This window comes from Cynoglossus semilaevis, chromosome 1 (genome assembly GCF_000523025.1).
Source record: "Cynoglossus semilaevis isolate Cse_v1.0 chromosome 1, Cse_v1.0, whole genome shotgun sequence".
In the NCBI taxonomy this organism is placed as follows: domain Eukaryota; kingdom Metazoa; phylum Chordata; class Actinopteri; order Pleuronectiformes; family Cynoglossidae; genus Cynoglossus; species Cynoglossus semilaevis.
In genome coordinates this window covers 6,184,386-6,204,060 of record NC_024307.1, presented here as the reverse complement: position 1 = coordinate 6,204,060, position 19,675 = coordinate 6,184,386, and the positions used below count along the sequence as shown (strand labels likewise).

Below are 19,675 nucleotides of genomic sequence, written 5' to 3'. Positions count from 1 at the left end.
TGCATTTTGACCTGACTTGTGACATGACTGGACAGGTGAAAGGTCAAGTCATGTCAAGTCTTGTTACTTGGTGGGATGTGACCTGATTTGACTTGACCTCTTCCACGGTCCAATCAAGTTCATATTTGTAATGTTAAGCAAATGGTTGTAGGCGAACTACAGGGTGTTTGATGTAACCCTGCCTTAGTGCAGTGGTCCTCAAACTCTGGTACGTGTACCACTGGTGGTACGCAAGCGCTCTCTAGTGGTACGCGGGGAAAATTCATATTTTCACATTTATATTTTCAATTGAATAAATCTGAAACATACTATGCACTAACAGTGAAGGCCTACGCTGCTGTATTCTACTGTTGGTCATCATGGTGGTACTCAGAGAGATCAAGGTTTTCTCAGGTGGAACAGAGTATAAAGAGTTTGAGAACCACTGACTTGGTGGATGTGTCTTTCTGAGTTGACATCAATGGGACATTTTTGTCTACATAGCTATAGGAAAATTGAGGTTAAGTAATAAGTTGAATAATCACATATGATAAACATAGCCCAAAATACGTTCAAGCAAAAAAAAAAGGGAAGGGTTACCGATGTAGGGTTGCTGGTCTACTAGATGTTGACTGGAGGACAGAGAGACAAGCAACAGTCCACTGCCATGTGGACACAACTGGTTATACTCATCTGAGGAGACAAAGAAATGGAGTCGTTTGTGACATTAGCAACGTTAGCATGTTCGTCGCGTCTCATCACAGTCCAACTGTACCTCTGCCTACAACAGGACAGGCGTGGATCTCACAGTTGTCTCCCCAGCCCGCTCCCACCGTGCAGCAGCACTCCTGCTTGGTGGTGTTGTGTGACAGAACGTTATCGCAGATGTTGGCGCTGTTCAGGTTGTAGTAGCACTGCTTCCTCTCCTCCGCCGACGGAACAGACGACGGCTCCTCTGGAGCAGCGGGCGGCGTCATGTCGGTATCTGATGTAAACACGGAAAATATTTCTTTAGTTCAGTGAAATCAGACGTCCAGGTGCTCTGGGAGAAACAAGTGTTTAACTTGGTCAAGAAAAAGTAATAAAACAAAAAGGAATGAAATCACCGTCGGTGGAAAATACATTTTTCGAAGGTGGTAGAAATTCGCTTGTTTTGCAGAACACGTTCTAATAAGCTAACGTGCAGGAGAGTCGGGCCGAGGTGGGGTCAGGGTGTCACGTCAAGTGACGGTGTCCACATGGCTCCAGCAGGTAGTGCATCAGCCACGTCTGCCACTGCTGAGCCTGCTCATTTGTCCACAGACATTTGGCTAAGCTGCTGGCTTAGCCACATGGAAACACTGGCTTGTGAGTCAACAAGCCATTCACTCTCACATGATTGATTAACACATGTCAAAAGCAAACAGTGGAATGTGGCAAAAAGGTACACAAAGGCATAGCTGGGGATTAGCAGGGAGGCAGAAGAAAAAAACACCCCTGCGGAGGGCGCCGTGCTTGATAATGTAAATACGCCCCCACTTGTGTACACACGTGTCCCTCAAGCAAAGGACGTGCTGGTGTTTCCATGACTCACAGAGACCAGCGCTGTCATTTAAAAGTGTAATAATGTGCCTATCTGTAAGGCCTGCACTTGAGACGGTTTAAGCAGTGAAGAGAGCAATGTGTCTTCACAGCTGTTTGCCAATTGCTACACCTTGCACTTGTTTGTCTTGGTGGGAAAATGGGGTTAGAGGAACTTGGGCCTTGGGGCATTTGCTTGGCTCAGCAGTGAGAGTTACTTCATCATTTTACTGAGGGATTAGTCTAATAGAAATCTTTGTCGACAACTCATCCAACCATAATTCTAGCTTATAAAACAAATGAAAACAGCCAGGTCAAAAGAGTCACGGAGAAAGTTATGTTCACCTCGTCACCCTTGTTGTTTGGATAATGATAGACGACTCATTAAATCAAGGAAAACTTCGTTTCCCAGTCATGGAATGGAGAATTAAGTCCCGTGAGTCACACTGAGCCCTAGCTTCGCTTAATTACCCAGGGAGCGGCACTGGCTGGTGACAGGATCAAATTCCTCATTGTCGCTGGGGCAGATGCACAGGAAGCTGCCGTCGAAGTTCTCACACAGAGCCCCGCCGCAGAGCGCCAGGCTCATCTCACACTCGTTCACATCTGACGAAGCAGCAGAGGTGGGCACGGGGTCAGCAAAGGGTCAGACAGAAAAAAAAATGTATTTCATAAAGAAAATGCATAAAATCATCATCTTTAATATGAGTAGGCAAAATGAGTAGAGAGTAAATACTGTAGTAATGTAGTGAAAAATATATGAACTGAACAATATGTGCAGATTTTCCTTGAGCGTATTTGTGGATCTTAAAACATGAAAAATTAAAAAAAATAAAAGTTAATTTCTGTTTTAGTATTTATATTTTTGATATTTGTGGATATTAGTTTCCTTGTGTAAACATGAAAGATTAAAAAAAAAAATTTAAATTTCTGTTTTAGTATTTATATTTTTGTATAACAGTTTGTTATTAATGATAATTTTTATAATTAAAAATCTTTTATTTTTCTTTATTATTGTACTGTCTATTCTGCCTTTGTTTTTTTGCAACATGATGATAATCCCATGTAATTGTTAGGTTTAATCTACAGTAATCTAATCTAACATAATCTAATCTAATCTAATCCAACCCAGAGTAGAAAACAATCCCTGCTCTGGGACATTTGTACATTTTTTCCTGAACAGATGTTATTGATGTGTGTACTGATAAATAACATAATAAATTGATAATTTAATCCAGGTTTAAATGTGTCGGCCACAAAAACTTAATGGCCAACAATATGTGTGTGTGTGTTATTAGGGTTTTGAACAGTTTTGCAGCTGTTGGGTTCCTTGGCTACAGAGCTTTATCGATCCCACATTCTTGTGTTACCAGCAGATGCAACAGCCTACCCCTTGGAGGCGCCATGTACTGTACGTGGTTCCTCTGAGAATCGTACCCAGGACTCCCTGCTCTCTGCTTGAACCGCTACACCGAGGAGCCACTGTCTTACCTTTCGGCTCAGACAGAGATTACTCACCCACACATCTGGTCGTGTCTCCAGCTGGGTTGGTGTAGCCGCGGTCACACTGGCAGTGGTAGGAGCCGTCTGTGTTCTCGCAGAAGCCGTGGTTTCCACAGATGGTTTCATTGAGGCACTCGTCAATATCTGCAGAGAGAGGCGGGCGCTTCGTTAGCGTTTACTCCGTCAGTCGGGACAGTAAACACAGCACTGATCTTTCTGAATTAAACCAAAATATTACCAGTCTGATAACGATGGACCCACTCTGTCAATTCATTTAGAGCAGGCATGGGCAAACTAAGGCCCGGGGGCCGGATGCGGCCCATTCAGATTTTTAATCTGGCCCTGCAAACTTTTCCGAAATTACTCCAAATGTATTGATATTATCATTATACTTCTGCCTTTTCCCTGCAATACCCACATTTCTCCAATGGACGGCGTAGAAAATGACAAAAGCATTTTAGCATTTTAGCGTTTATGCAGGACTTTTACATGTCATTTATCTTAATTTCTCACCAACGTTCCTGATCTCGCCCCCATGTCCAACTTTAGGACAATTTAGAGCGAAAATGTAGCTTCACTCTACAGCGCATACTGACACCCACGATGCATTTACTGACCTCTAGTAGCATTTTAAATCTAATTTTTTAACTGAACCACAAAAGTAAAGCGTCTACACAGGCCTCTGTAAAGAAGCAGTCCACTTATTGAACAATTCAAAATGTCCCAGGGACCCAGACCGCTGCTGGTCTTCAGTGCTGTGAATTAAGGTGTATGTTTCGTGTTAACGAAATGATAACTGACACTTAGAATTTGCAAACGGCACAAAATGAAGCAATCAAGAACACGTAACCCTGAAGTCAGCATTCACCCAGCTACTTAGAAAAAGAAAGATGGTTGAAAGTTTCGCTCTGTCATAAAGAGTTTTTGACAGCCATCTGGCAGAAACCGCTTTCCATATGATGTGTTTAAGTGTGTTTGACAGCAGGAGGTGTCCAGAGAAACTGGATGGAGTCACAAGGAATAATTGGTGAACTTGATTCTACGCCCATAACGGGTACCTGGTAATTCAATTTGGCAGACGGCAGCCTATAGTGTTTTCCTTTGTTAAATTGCAATAAATCATGAAGCCAGTTTCATGAAGGAGTGCTGCTATATGTCAGAGTAGAGAGAGAGAGAGAGAGAGAGAGAGAGAGAGAGGAGAGAGAGAGAAAGTGAGAAACATGCATATTGAGTCTGTTAACAGTGGACCGTGACATAGCACCGTTGATTCTCTCACCGAGTCAATGCAACATTTGTTAGCAATTTCTGAGGTTCATAATTTTGTATGTCTTGGCATCTTAAGCCCAGCAGGTCTGATTATAATTGTTTAAAACAACCGTCTGAAGCTTTAATGGTCACACTTTAGTGGCACAAATCTGTTCACTGCTCAGTTCCCGCTGCCACTGCTCAGTGTTCCTGGTTAAATTACTGTCATGTCTCCAAGTGGGTTCATCCATCTCTGGTTTAGGTTCAGTCCAGTCCGTTTGTTTTTTGCAGTGCAGTCGTCCAGCAGTCCATCCATCCATCCATCCAACAATTGTTCCATCCCTCCATCCATCCACCATTTATCCATCAACTAACCAACCCATCAATGCATCCATCCATCCGTCCACCCATCCATCCACCATGTATACAACAATTCATCCATCAACCGATACACCTAACCATCCATCCATCCATCCATCCATCATCCATCCATCCACCATGTACCCATCAAATCATCCATCAACCGATACACCTAGCCATTCTTCATCCATCCATCCATCTTTTATCCAACAATTCATACATCAACCGATACAGCTAGCCATTCTTCATCCAATCATCTATCTTTTATCCATCAAACACCCAACCCATCCATCCATCCACTTGTCCATCTACCAATCCATCCATCCATCCACCATTTATCCATCAACCAACCAACCCATCAATCCATCCATCCATCCATCCACCATTTATCCATCAACCAACCAACCCATCAATCCATCCATCCATCCGTCCATCCATCCATCCACCATGTATACAACAATTCATCCATCAACCGATACACCTAACCATCCATCCATCCATCCATCCACCATGTACCCATCAAATCATCCATCAACCGATACACCTAGCCATTCTTCATCCATCCATCCATCTTTTATCCAACAATTCATACATCAACCGATACAGCTAGCCATTCTTCATCCAATCATCTATCTTTTATCCATCAAACAACCAACCCATCCATCCATCCACTTGTCCATCTACCAATCCATCCATCCATCCACCATTTATCCAACAATTCATCCATCAACCAATACAGCTAGCCATTCTTCATCCAATCATCTATCTTTTATCCATCAAACACCCAACCCATCCATCCATCCACTTGTCCATCTACCAATCCATCCATCCATCCACCATTTATCCATCAACTAACCAACCCATCAATGCATCCATCCATCCGTCCATCCATCCATCCACCATTTATCCAACAATTCATCCATCAACCGATACAGCTAGCCATTCTTCATCCAATCATCTATCTTTTATCCATCAAACACCCAACCCATCCATCCATCCACTTGTCCATCTACCAATCCATCCATCCATCCACCATTTATCCATCAACTAACCAACCCATCAATGCATCCATCCATCCGTCCATCCATCCATCCACCATGTATACAACAATTCATCCATCAACCGATACACCTAACCATCCATCCATCCATCCATCCACCATGTACCCATCAAATCATCCATCAACCGATACACCTAGTCGTTCTTCATCCATCTATCATCCATCCATCCATCCATCCATCCATCCTCCATTTATCCAACAATTCATCCATCAACCGATACAGCTAGCCATTCTTCATCCAATCATCTATCTTTTATCCATCAAACAACCAACCCATCCATCCATCCACTTGTCCATCTACCAATCCATCCATCCATCCACCATTTATCCATCAACTAACCAACCCATCAATGCATCCATCCATCCGTCCATCCATCCATCCACCATGTATACAACAATTCATCCATCAACCGATACACCTAACCATCCATCCATCCATCCATCCACCATGTACCCATCAAATCATCCATCAACCGATACAGCTAGCCATTCTTCATCCAATCATCCATCTTTTATCCAACAATTCATACATCAACCGATACAGCTAGCCATTCTTCATCCATCATCCACCATCTATCCATCAACCAACCAACCCATCAATCCATCCATCCATCCATCCAGCATGTACCCAACTATTCATCCATCAACCTATACACCTAACCATCCATCCATCCATTCATCCATCACCCATCCATCCATCCACCATGTACCCATCAAATCATCCATCAAACAATACACCTAGCCATTCTTCATCCATCCATCGACCATTTATACATCTATCCATCCATCTATCCATCCATCTTTCCATCCATCCATCCATCCATCCATCCATCCATCCATCCTCAGTACCTAACCCTACAGCTTGTCGTGCTGCCCCCCCCAACCCCCCCGTTCCCCATCACATCACTGGCTCCCTCACATATACACTGTTCTGTTTCCAATCACTCTCTGCCAGACTGTCTTTGTGCCATGTGTGTTACCTTTTCAGTGTTCTGTTCTGGTCTGGTCTGTTTTTTACACTGATCAGGTTTTGGACCTGGCCTTGTCTGTTTGAATTTTGTGCCGGTCTCAAACCTTTGTACTTTTCCTTGCCTTCCTGCAGTCATGTGTTCTTTTTTGCTTCTACCTTCACTTCCACCTCCAGATCTGCGCTCCCGGCTCTATTTTCTGAGCGCCGTGCCCAGTTCCTGAAACACAACTAATTATTTTATTTAGTTTTTAATTTCCCCCTAACTGTGTAGTTTAGTAAATGTTTAATCATTCTGCATAACAAACACACAAAATGTTCCAGTGCTGCTGTGGTGGACGAGCGTTCCAGACTGATTTATGGAACATTTATTAAACAAAAGTTGGGAAAATTTAATTTATGCTCCTTGGTTTAAAAAGTGCATCATTGCAGGTAGTCTGCATTTGAAAGACAAAATATATAGAGCATATCGACACACATGTTTTGGTTTTATTAGCCGTTGCATTGATGACAATGGGTCTGTTTGGAGGTAAACCTTTTGTTGAGTTTTTTTTGTTTGTTTGACAATAACCATCTGTGTTCACTCCATTCAGCCTTTGCATGACTAGAACCTCTAACAGAGCGACTGCAGCTTGAAGAAAAAAAAAACACAAAAAAACAGAAAACTTTTCAACAACTTAAAATATTCTGAATTCCATTTTGATTACATTAAGTTTTACTTGACTGCCAATCTAATATATCATTGTTGAACTTCTGACGAAAACTGCAACCTCACTGCACCTGAAATGTGAAATGTCATCGGTATGCTGAACAAAAGTGTTGTTTCTATTGAAGACAGAAAGAAAGAATGGGTCCACAGACACCATAAGCCGTTTGACTTGACTGGAGCCTTTGGCCACGGCCCGTCTTTCCCCTCCAACACAGATAACTTTCTCAGGGTTGCAGGGAGAGAATCCTCTGTCAGTGTTTCTGTCCTGATTTGGCTGCTGCTGCTCCAACATGCCACAGAGGTCACAAACGGGGGACTCCCACAAGCTAATAAAACTCCGCAGACAAAATTGCCTTTGTCATTGTAAAACCTTTTTCAGGAAATGCTTAGAAGAACCCACACGTGGTGGATAGACCAGTGGAAGGGATGGGCACATACTGGCACCCACCAACCCACCACATGAGCATTTTACAGCTGCAAAGTGAGAGTTGGAAATGTTGCACCAGCAGCACATTTTTTAACCACTCGCTGTGATGTTGCATCACGCAGTTGAAACGACATGATCCAATCATGTTTATGTTTTTCTAAAAAGTTCAATGTAAATTAAAAAAACATTTTTTTGAGTGATTGTTCTACGAGTGTGAAGTTCTTAAGTGGAGTCAGGAATGTTGGACCGGCAGCATCTGCCAGCTGTAAAGTCTGAAAGGATTGCGATGAAAGCGCGCTGCTAATAAATGAAATAATCAGGGTCTGAGCGCCGATTCTCATTCATGTGTGACATGGAAAAAAGAAAAATCTGTTACAGCCACATGTTGTGATGAGATGCAATCAAAGTATTTTGCCGGAGAGGAATGAGATCAAACCAGTTTTCATGGATTTTGGATTGCGTGGATCTGACTGTGATGCTGTTTGAGTGGCAGCGCTGCATGACTTGATCTTTCATCTGAGCAGACAGCCAGCCTGCTCATTACAATGCTAATGGTTTGTGGAGAAAAATAAACAGTACCGAATGAGATAACTCCGAGAGGAGCTTGTCTCGCAACAGCGGGATGTTGGATTGACTCCCCCGATCTTTCCACGCACTAATGACTTACGCTATGACACATGCAGTGCTGTAAACGTCCAGCACAGACAAACACAGACAGGGAGACGGGGGGGGCTCGGGCAGCGACCCAAACCCGATAGGCCGCCTTTTCTAATGTTGTGGCCAAGGAAGACTAGCTTCCTGGATCTGATGATGTACTGATTGGGGATGGTGATGGGGTCAAGTGTAGGTCTCTTTACCATGTGTTAATCCGGAGCACATGGAGCAAAGCAACAAGCACACACTGGTCCAATAATCTCTGAGCAGGCGCTGGTCTGATTGGACCCAGATGCAGGGGTTACATCACACCTTAGTAGATGAAGATAAGTCTAGGTGCTCTTTTTTTTTATGGGGGTTCAGAGGCTAGACAGATTGACTGAGTCTTTATCTGATGCTAGGTTTAAAATAGGCGTATAACGTAAGTCACCCTGTCGAAGAATATCATATATCTGCCCAACAGCGTGAGTAATGACGCAACCAATACACAAAATATAGTGTTTTTTTTTTTTTTTTTTAATCGAGGGAGGTGACAGGTTGACAGCAGTGCAACCACAGACGATTTCCTCCGTTGGGTCAATTTTTATTAATAACAACCAGAACTTCAGGGAACTCATGTGGAGGCTACGAACAATGACATGGGAATTACACACATACACAGTGTGAAGTAACATGGCAGCCATCACTGCACAGTTGCGGTTGACATGTTGCTACAGGGGGAAAAAAAAGAAGAAGAAGTGTTTTTCCTTTTCATGTCACGGCCCCTAGATCTAAATGAGGGCCGAGAGTATGGCCAAAGACAACCGCTGCCCATTCGAGGGCCGGTGTGAAAAAATAAAACAACGCCCCTCACAGAAACTGTAAATTACAGAGTTTGACCTCTTCTTAAATATTTGATGATTTTTACAAGCAGACAAAAATGCCCAAGAGTAATTGAGCTCCCTCCCTTGTTGGACTTTTATTGGGTTGACGGCAATATCTCCCACAGCTTCCCATCATGAGGTAAAACAAGCCACTATTGTGTGTAGCGCTGGGCTTCTGTGGGTAACAGGGTTTGGTTCTCAAGCAGGGGCTATGACTCAATGCTGTGTTGTTAGGTGTCCTTTGTGGGGACGAGTCAATATGTTTGCATCACAACATAACAACAGGGGATAACCTGGCAACAAGTTTGTAGTTTTGTGGCTACTTGGCTGCAATATTCCCAAACCAGCCGTTTTATTAGGTAGTGGAGAGAAGGAACACGCTTCCAGGTGCTGGTTAATAACATCGTCTATTTTGCCAGTCACACAGAAGCAACCTAATGCATCCAGGCTCATAGATGTGGCTCATAATGAGCTGTTTATGTTTTTAAAGAATAAAGATTACAACATACACGGCAGGTCATGGCCCACGAAGAGCTGCTGATCTACTGGACTTATCACACACATAACTGAGCCAAAAGAAAAAGAAATCAATTGGCAAGACTTTTTCACCAGTGGACTGTTCGTATCAACCAGTGGGAAGTACACCAGAAATGATCTGCTGGTTTCAGAACTCTCCTTGGATTTCCAAAAACCTACGGTCTCTTAGTCTAATGTCTACTACATCTGCACACTGAGTAAAAGAGAGATTGACGATGGACCATGAAAATTAAAGGGGTGGGCCAAAGTGATGGGAAAAAGTGTGCGACTGTCAGCAGGACAATCCAATCTGAGCGTTGCCGTGCAATGTTGTCTGTGAAATTGACAATTTCAAGGGTTGAAACAGTTGGCGGACGTTTCACTTCTCACCCAGGAGGTGAAACAAACGAGAGGTGAAACGTCTTGGGTGAACCAAGACAATCCAGTTGACTTACTGCTGGTTACTGCGCTGGAGAAAAAGACTGACTGGACGACTGACAACCCACATTTTTGAGGTTTCTTTTTTTTCACATTCTAGTCAAGGTAGAAACAGCCTCATTCTTTACAGACTAATAGAGCATTTCCAGAACGACAGCCAGTAACTGAGGTGATCAAACGGCAAAGTAACTTTCATGACCACTGTCTGCTCTACAGCCAACCTATAATGTGTACAACACAGACCAGACCAGGAGAACGGTGCCATTCCTGTCAGATATGAACAGAAATCTGAGGCTACAATTCGGGAAGACTCAGCAACGTTACACGGAAAATTTTAGAAAATCGTAGAGAATCATTAGTTTTTATGTGATATCACAATGGATGATCAGATCAGAATGTGGTGTCAGAACGGACTAGTCTATCTTCCCATAAATGCAGGAATAAGGCTGAGGGTGAAATAGGATTGGGGATAATTTCTTACCACAGACGAACATGTCAGAAAAATCAAGTCTCCCTGAGGTAGTTTCTTGAACAAAGACAATGGGATCGTTGTGCTCGGCAATCACCTCATCTCGATCTACTACCGAACCTTTTGGACGCGTTAAAGATGTCGATTCAAATGATAGATCCGCAGCCGTCGAGTCTGCTGTCAACTCTGAGGAATGTTTCCAACATCTTTTATTATTTAACATCTAGTTGAAGCTACGCCATGGAGATTTACGCTCCTACGTAGGGCAACTGTGAGTCCAACCTGGCACTGGTCAGATGTCTCTTAGACAAGTGTATTTTTCAGTCGGATTCCACCTCTAAATTCCATCATTTTCTTTATAGTTTGTCATAAATGAGTATACACAGGCTGACAAGTCTGTAAAGAGACGGTAACTGACAATTAAAATCCCACACTGGGGTATAAGCTGCTTCAACTCTGCTCCACGGGACCAGCTGGTTTGACTCTGCTCTTATCAAACCACAGGCCCATGTGCCGTACACTTCAGCCGGTGCCAGACAGACAACGTCAGAGAGCGCTGTGAAGAGGCGGCCACACGTGGCCAGGTTCCGGGTGAACGGGAAGGGAGGCAGTCTAATCCGTCACTGACCGTCAAAGCGGCCGCAGCACATTCTGCCCGTCAACTGATGTTCATCTGTTAACGCTCCAATCAAAGCTGTGAAAATATGTGGAGCTGGACCGTCGTCCGAGTGCATCCGTACAAACCGTTAGACTTTTGTTTATTTTTTGCGAATACAAACAGGCGTAAGAAGACACACAAACACACACATTGGCGCACACTCCCTCTTTCAGTACTGTACGCAGACAAACACTTCAGTCCAGCACATCATTCCAATCTGATGCTCTCAGAAACCTTTTCCTTTTTCTTTTTTTTTTCGCCTGTCATTCTCTGATGGCTGTTTGGATCGTATCGTTATACGAAGCAAATATTTTGACCTTTTGTTTTTGTCTCCCCTAAACCAGGCTTGTTGTTCTGTGGTGCTATAACAACAACGACAAGCAAGACATCATTAGGAAATAAAGTACAGACAAACTGACACTGTTGTGCAACAAACCACATCAATTCCTCAAGCCCGAGGTGTCTAACCATGCCAGTAAACACACAGTCAGCTCCACGTACTCTGAGGACACAGAGATGGCTCTGTTGTTGCTGGCCAGTCGTCTGTCCAGATGCAGTTCAATTCCATATCCAGCCAGTCAACCTGAGTGACCGTGCACCTCCGTGGGGAGCACACACAGAGGCAGGGGACCATGCGAGATGGCTCGCCAATCCTTTCCCCTTTTCAAAAGGCAAACAGCGGTGATCAGTTTCCACTTTGTGCCGCTGCCAGAACAACTCCATTTGCTCCTTTGTCAGGAGAGTGAAGCTGCTCCAGTCAGCTGCTCACCGTGACAGTGCACTTATTTTTTCCCAAAGTGCCCCAATTTTCGGGGCCAATTCTCCTCATCTCCCCCGTGATCTTGAGTGCAGGGGAATTACGAGCACCTGATAGCTTTGCATTCACATGGCTCTCTTTGTGTCAGTGTGCCAGATGCCAGGCAGGGAGTAAGTGGTGAGTGGAATTGGGTTCACCCTGTACTTTTCTCTGAAGAACCTGCGCCAACCTTACAGTGAGGTTCATTTGTTTAAGTAACTCAGGCTGCTGCAGTTGTGTCTGTTTATTGACCATTACGTGCGGTTTGACCACTTACCGCAGTCTTTGGTGTCCTCTCCTTCGAGGCCAGGCTGACAGCCCTTGAAACATCGGTAGGAGCCAATAGTGTTCTTGCATTGCCAGGTACCACACACTGAGCTCCCAAACTCCTTGCATTCATCTTTGTCTGTGGAAAAGGAAGAAATATGTTGGTTGGTAACTGACAAACTGAATCACATCAGAACGTGCAGTCGGACACTAAGGCAAGTGCCGTGCACTCTCATGTGCACGGCACTTTGTTTTCTATGCTGCCTTGAGTGTACAGGCTATACAGAAGGCATCGACCGGGGGCCTGTGGTATAGCTGTCCTCAGTAAGCGCAGCAGGCAACAGGAATGGCCAAGGTCAATATTATCGCAGCAACTAAAGAACCTGTGAAGGAGCTAAGGAGAGTCGCTCTGAAAGGAGAACACCTCCTTCTGACAATGGGGTCATTCATACTTTTCTTTGGGGCGAGCGGAGTACGGCGCTCCAGACATGAAATCCAGGGACCCCTCGGTCCTGGAGCACGCAGGAGAACCCCTAAGCCTGTGTACACTTTTTAGTGGAGCCCAGTTATGATTGGCACACACGAGTCATAACCAACAGAGCTGTGGCTGTTATGCTAAAGCCTGAATGTATTGTGACGATCAACAAATAGCTAATGCTGTTACTGTTAGCTCAGTCAAAGAGATAAAATATCGAGGCAGAGGTTGGAGATTAAGAGAGATTTAGGGTGAATCCCATTTTGAACCCGTTGTCACGCAAACATAACAGTGCGGCTTTATTTTTGTGTGTTCACAGAAAATAATAGAATGAGGAGGAACGGTGGAACAAAAAAGTCGGGGTCATACCTAAATGGTCTAGAAAAATCAACTGTAAAGTTGAGCTATGCTCAAAACTCCCTATAGTTGCAGCGACCCCTGCTGGAGGAACATACCGGAAGTAACCAAAGATGTAGCTGGTTTACGTGAATATGTTAGCTTTTTTAATGCTAATGCTAATTTCTTTAGCTATGATACAGTGGCAGCTGAAATATTTAAACCAAAATAATTTTTTCTTCTAACTTTTTTATTAATTTTTTTAAGACTTCTGATTGTGTGTTTTTAAAGAAAAGGTTAAGTATTGTAAACATTTTTTCCACTAGCATTGACAAGTTAGCAGTGGGAGGAATGGAGTTATTTCATTCTCTGTCTTACCTTCACAGTCGGACGTTTCATCACTGAACTTAAACCCAGCCTCACACAGGCACAGGAATGATCCATCAGTGTTGAGACACCGGCCTCCGAGGCAAACATTATCTTTACTGCATTCGTCCACATCTGAAGGACAGAAGAGGAGGGAGGAAGATGAGACAAATAACTGAGGGAGGATGGGAGATTTTTTAGTTTTACGCACTTGTTTTTGCCATTAATCACTGGGTATCAACTGTCTTTATTAAATGCATCACCACACCATGAAAAGAATGTGTAATCAAGCGCTCGTCTGAACACAAAACCCATTGGTTTAGATGGAAGATTTAATGGGTTACTGGCAAACAGGAAACAAAGGGGGTTTGGGGCGAGGGGGGGGGTCCCCCACTTTAGATTTTCAGGCTGAGAACATTTCCTCCGAACTCGTAAAAATTAATAATGAACGCTACATGCTTGATTAACTGTAGATTGGGGGATAATTGCGACATTACAACATTGTAATACCAGTACAATTACAAGACGTAAGGTAATAGTTCCTGGGGTAAAGAGGTAAAGGAGAGGCAGGGAAAAAAATAAAGAAAATAATCAAGGCCCTTATTATGAGTTCAGCCTTTGAATATCAGATGGATCTTTCTGGAACAACCATTTCCAAATATAGTGAGAACAAACAACAGCCCAGACTATACAGTACGAAAACGTATAAATAAACATTTACTGGAGTGTTCTTGATATATACTGTATATATATTTATTTTAATGGACTCACAGCAGGTCTGTTGAGAAAGTTTGAAAACATGTTCAGTTTGTGGTAAATCACATGTCGCAGTCTTAAAGATTGGCATCTGATAAGATAAGGTCAAGCAACGTTCTGGTTTCACCTGACTCAACTCATCAGTCAATCCCATAGACCAACATATCCTCACCCTCCCTTCACCTCCCTCTCCAGCCTTGTAACGAGGGAGTCTGGCTTTCATTTCGCCAGGGCTGTACACACTGGCAGAGTGGAGGAAAATCTGTGACAACTGTTGATTTAAAGGATAATTAGGCCCTCGGTATTTGTTGTGGCACGCAGCCAAAGTACCTGATTCGAGTTGGGCAACATGCTCGGAGCTAATAGATAATATCAAAGGCAACGTCAGGCCCTGGGAGAATGTCGGTCGGTCGGTCGGTTGGTTGGTGGGGTCACACTGTTGGCTCCATAATCCTACATTACTGCCTCTTTCGGGTTCTTTGTGTTGGAAGACCTCCTCGTGTCCTTTGCCCATTACATTTTGAGACACTGTCGTCATTACGATGACGGTGATTTCTGACAATAGGTTGGACCCAGAAATCCCACCCAACCTGCTTCAAACCCAGACCTCACCTGCCTTGCACCACAGACTAGAGGGTGACGTTTTCTTAACTTTATCTTCTAGTCACTACACCCACCAAAAATAACACTGTTCCATGTCTGATATCACAGCCAATGCCTTTTTTCCCCCCATATTTTGACAGCAAATGTTGCAGTTTGTTGAGGAGAAAAGTCCTTCCTTAGTAGATGACGGGGCTACATTCTCTTTCCACTGTGACTGTGACCACTGGGTCTCTGGGTGCGGCTGGAATAACATGAAACTGAAGTTCTCGCTGAGAGGGGAAGAGCTGAAACAGTTGATGAGGACATGGTCCATTACACAAAATATGTAGCCCGGACAGGCACACGGTACCTGGCATGGACTACACACCCAGGTCGGCATCGTGAGGATGTGTCTGTTACGCTGTCTACAGTAAAATGCAATATATTTGCTAAAAAATATTATTACATAATCACCATCAATCCCCCTGTGTTGACTTTGCCTCACCCAATTACACAAAACCCATAAAGTCATCTGAAAAATTATTCCCCATTACAATTACTGTTCATAACACGGTTGCCTCACAGTGAGAAGGTCACCAGTTCACTCACAGGGCTGGACAATGGTCTTTCTGTGAGGAGTTTGACTGACTTCTCCTTTTGTGTACAGCGTGGTGGTACCTTCCATAGTCATCAGACATGCGGACATGGAAATATGATGTTAGCGGCGCGACACGAAACTGACAACCGAGGTGTGAAGGCGAGTCTTATTGGACGTCTCTGTGGCTCCGTGATCAACTGACATTTTGGTGAAGTTGAATTCTAGTTCCTAACCTTCGGCTTGTGACCCCATTTTGACATCATAAATTCCTGGCGCCCCCCCTTGGACATTTTAGTAGCTGTCACTTGTGCAGTTGTGTGATCGCATGAAGATGAACCAGCTCAGATGAACCAGCTCTGATGAGTCATTTTTGTCATTATTAATTACTAGACATTTCAGATGACCCTATGTGAATTCCAGGTGACCCTACAAGGGGTCACGACCCTAAGGTTGAAAAAAACCTTAGTGATAGGTTTAACTCCTCAGTAGCTTAAGAATCCTTAATCAACATTAATTTACTAGTCTCCAGTATCAAATTGGTCCAGAGGCAGTGTCTCTGTCATTGGTTCAGAACCCCAGGGTTCACCTCCTGGGCAAGTTCGAATCCCGGTTAGGGCGGTTGGTACCTTCCAGTGGACTCACCACCTGCAGGAAGGTTCGGGGGGGTTGGTACGGGGCAGTGTGATTTGGGTGGAGACTGCTGTCCCCGCGACCCGATAACGAATAAGTGGTCGAAGATGGATGGATGGATGGATATCTTTAGCAATTTTGCATTATTCAAATGTTGTACATGAATGAATAAAACTTGAAGATAATATGTTGCCTGGTCTGAAGAAACAACTGTCCAGGCCCTTATATCGGACAATCTAACTGTCAATCATATAAATATGCTCTACAGCATGGTATATCTAAAGGACCGTCCCAAATTAATTGTACATAACAGTACATTATATAATTTAACTTTTGAAATATGCAATTGTTGCATTCAGTGGCGTGTCGTTCCAACATCAGTCTCCAACCAGACATTTATGACCATTCATTTATGAATAATAAATGATTGACACCAACACACTTCACCACCCTGGACAGAGTCAAGCAGTCGAACATTAATGCATGAATTCAATGTTGTTCACACACCTTGGCAGCCAGTCCTTTCATTGACCGTGGTATATCCATCAGGACAGATGCACAAGTAGGAGCCCTCGGTGTTGAGACACTCTCCTTCTCCACAGATCCCTACGACTGTTAGGCACTCGTTGATATCTGTCACACACACACACACACACACACACACACACACACAGAGCTGTGTGAAGATGCCAGTATGAGGTAGCCACAGGAAGAGTTTAGCCACTAATGGTGTACTTTAAATGTCGATGATGTACTTCACATGTGTTGAAATCAGCCGCCGGCCAAGTCGTTCTGTGAGGCCAGTGGGAGTTTTAGAAGCATTCGTTTGCATTATAATAAAGTCTACGCCAGGAGTGTCAAACTCATTTCCACCGGGGGCCACATCGGCAATACAGTTGTGCTGTAACTGGAAGACTGTATAGACCAGTGGTTCTCAAACTGTGGTATGCGTACCACCGGTGGTACGCGAGCGCTCTCTCTCTCTCACATTTTCACATTTACATTTTCAGTTGAATAAATCTGAAACATACCATGTACAATTAATACAACATTTAAACATAAACATCTTTCTAAACATTTATAAACATTTCTCCTGTGGTCGAAGCTAATATAGCCTATGCTGCTATATTGTATAAAACGTTTGAGAACCACTGGTATAGACTACTCCATAACGTATTATCAAATGTTTATCCAATTGAATATTATGTATTTAAGTGACAGATATTGAACATTGCTCTATGAAATAATAATAAAGAAATAATAGTTTAAGAAACTTCCGATGCAAATCAAACTTTTCAAGTGAATTACAAAAATCAGAGACAACAAACACAGACATCTCAGTTCAGAGTCAGGTTTTAGTTAAAGTTGATGAGGTGATGCTTCTCCTTGAAGTCCTTGAACGCACCGAGCAGATCTCTGCTCACAGATCTGTCCGCATCATGAAATTAATTGTCGTAATTGTAATTTATGGTCACAATATCTTCTGAAGCAGCACAGACTTGATTATATCAAGAGTTTTTAAGCTTTGGCAGGTCACTTAAAAGGACTTGGCCGGCCGCATTTGGCCTGCGAGCCTTGTGTTTGACACGTGACCTGATCGATCACCGTGTCACGTCATACCTTTGCAGAACGTTCCATCAACCAGCTCCAGACCAGCAGGACAGGAACAGGTGAAGGAGCCAATGGTGTTGGAACACTGACCCCCGAGACACAGACTGGTGTCCTCACATTCATTCACATCTGGACACAGATAAAAACACACCCACACCCACACACACACAGAGAGGGAAATCCATCAGAATAACACACTCTCGCAAATCAATCCATCTGAAAATGTGAAGTTTTTTATTCAAACGAGGAGCCAGACCACGTTGAACATGTCAGAAAAGTCATGCATCATCTCCACGGCTCTCCTTCTACACTGTTGGAACAGTTCACCACACAGCTGTTGTGCATCTAGGAGGTCAAAGGTCGCCTACCTTCACACGAGGACCCACTGGGTGCCACGGCGAAACCTGGATCGCAGGCCATGCAGGAGAAGGAGCCCGCCATGTTGGTGCACACACCTGTGGGACACACACCTGGAATCTGGCACTCATCAATATCTGAGGAAAGAAGGTGATAAAGGTCAAAGGTCAGACCCAAGGAACAACCAGAAAACAAATGTTCTCTGCTACAAATGAGACCACTATGTGTTTTTTTTTAATTACGTTATGTCTTATCTGTTAAAAAAAAATTATGATTCAGTCAACTTACTGTAAGGGAAGACTTTATTATCAGACTATTGCGAAAGAGTTTTATTAAAAAGGGTGGAAAGATAAGTATGCAGGATGGTCACCGCACGCTATTACAGGTGGCTGGAAAATTACCGTATCTACAAACAGTGGCTGGTACGCCGCTGCATGATGATTTGAAATTCCTCTCGATGGTACAGATCACATTTCTTTCGCAGGAATAGTGTAGGCTATTGTTAAGTAATGAGCACGCTCTGTTTCTGCCCGTGGGTGAACACGGCGAGTTCAAGAGGACGAGCTCCGTGCCATAAACAGAGGGCTGAGGTTCGGTTGACTTCATTTCAGTTTAAGCCCTTAATATTTTCCATGGCATCAGATACATCCATTAAAATCCTATCAAAGGTCCTGACTTGGACTCCGGCTCTGTTTTCAACAGCGAAGAGACACATGTCAGCGGGGGATCTTCCTCTAATGCTGTAGCTCCGAGCTCCCAGTAAAATACACTCGCCGCAAAATCTATACACCGCTAACCGATGCCATGTTTGGATCCATATAAACAATCATCCCGTCTGTGTTTCCCATGATGTCATGACAGATCCAACCTCCCTGGATTCATCAGCTCAGCCTTTCCTCTGCATTGATCTCATAAATCATGTCATGATAAATTACAGAATCGTGTAAAGACTGTGTGTAATCATGTTCCGAGTTGAGCGCCGTCTCCCGAACGGTCCGGCACAACCTTCAGAGTTCAACCTCAGCAGGTAAACAAAACCAGACCGAGCTTCACCTTCACAGCCGTCGCCGTCCTCACTCAGCTGCATGCCAGGATCGCAGCTCCTGCAGGTGTACGACCCCGGGCTGTTAAGGCACAGCTGGCCCGGGCACAGACTGGCCATCGTGCACTCGTCCACATCTGGATATGAGCACACAGACACATCCCGATATAGATTATTATCTCCAGCTTCAAATAAATAAAGCAGGCCAGATATAATCAGTTAGATAGATAATCACTGGAACGAGAAATTACAATTGTCGACACCTCTATCTTCTTCAGCGGAACTTTCTGCAGGATATTTGCCTGACATCATCTCGTTCTATTTGAGGCCTGATTTCTTATTGTGTTGAGCAAGGATTAAAAGCGTGGTGCCAGAAGCAAAAGCGGTCCAGGATCCAGCTATGATGTGATGTCTAGATCGAGTATTTTGGGATATTTTGCACACAGATGAA

General features: G+C 43.8%; 1 protein-coding gene across 1 annotated transcript in view; it reads right to left on the bottom strand.

Annotated features, from left to right (window-relative positions):
* LOC103376657 (latent-transforming growth factor beta-binding protein 2) overlaps positions 1–19,675 on the bottom strand; it is a 114,102-nt gene that overhangs the window by 11,038 nt on the left and 83,389 nt on the right. The window contains exons 26-35 of the mRNA XM_025056850.1: positions 19,236–19,361; positions 18,194–18,319; positions 17,835–17,954; positions 16,722–16,847; positions 13,661–13,783; positions 12,482–12,610; positions 3,058–3,186; positions 2,011–2,145; positions 755–964; positions 580–672 (exon numbers count right to left, since the gene is read on the bottom strand). Coding sequence (XP_024912618.1) covers positions 580–672; positions 755–964; positions 2,011–2,145; positions 3,058–3,186; positions 12,482–12,610; positions 13,661–13,783; positions 16,722–16,847; positions 17,835–17,954; positions 18,194–18,319; positions 19,236–19,361 — 1,317 coding nt within the window. The remainder of the gene's footprint in view (positions 1–579; positions 673–754; positions 965–2,010; positions 2,146–3,057; positions 3,187–12,481; positions 12,611–13,660; positions 13,784–16,721; positions 16,848–17,834; positions 17,955–18,193; positions 18,320–19,235; positions 19,362–19,675) is intronic.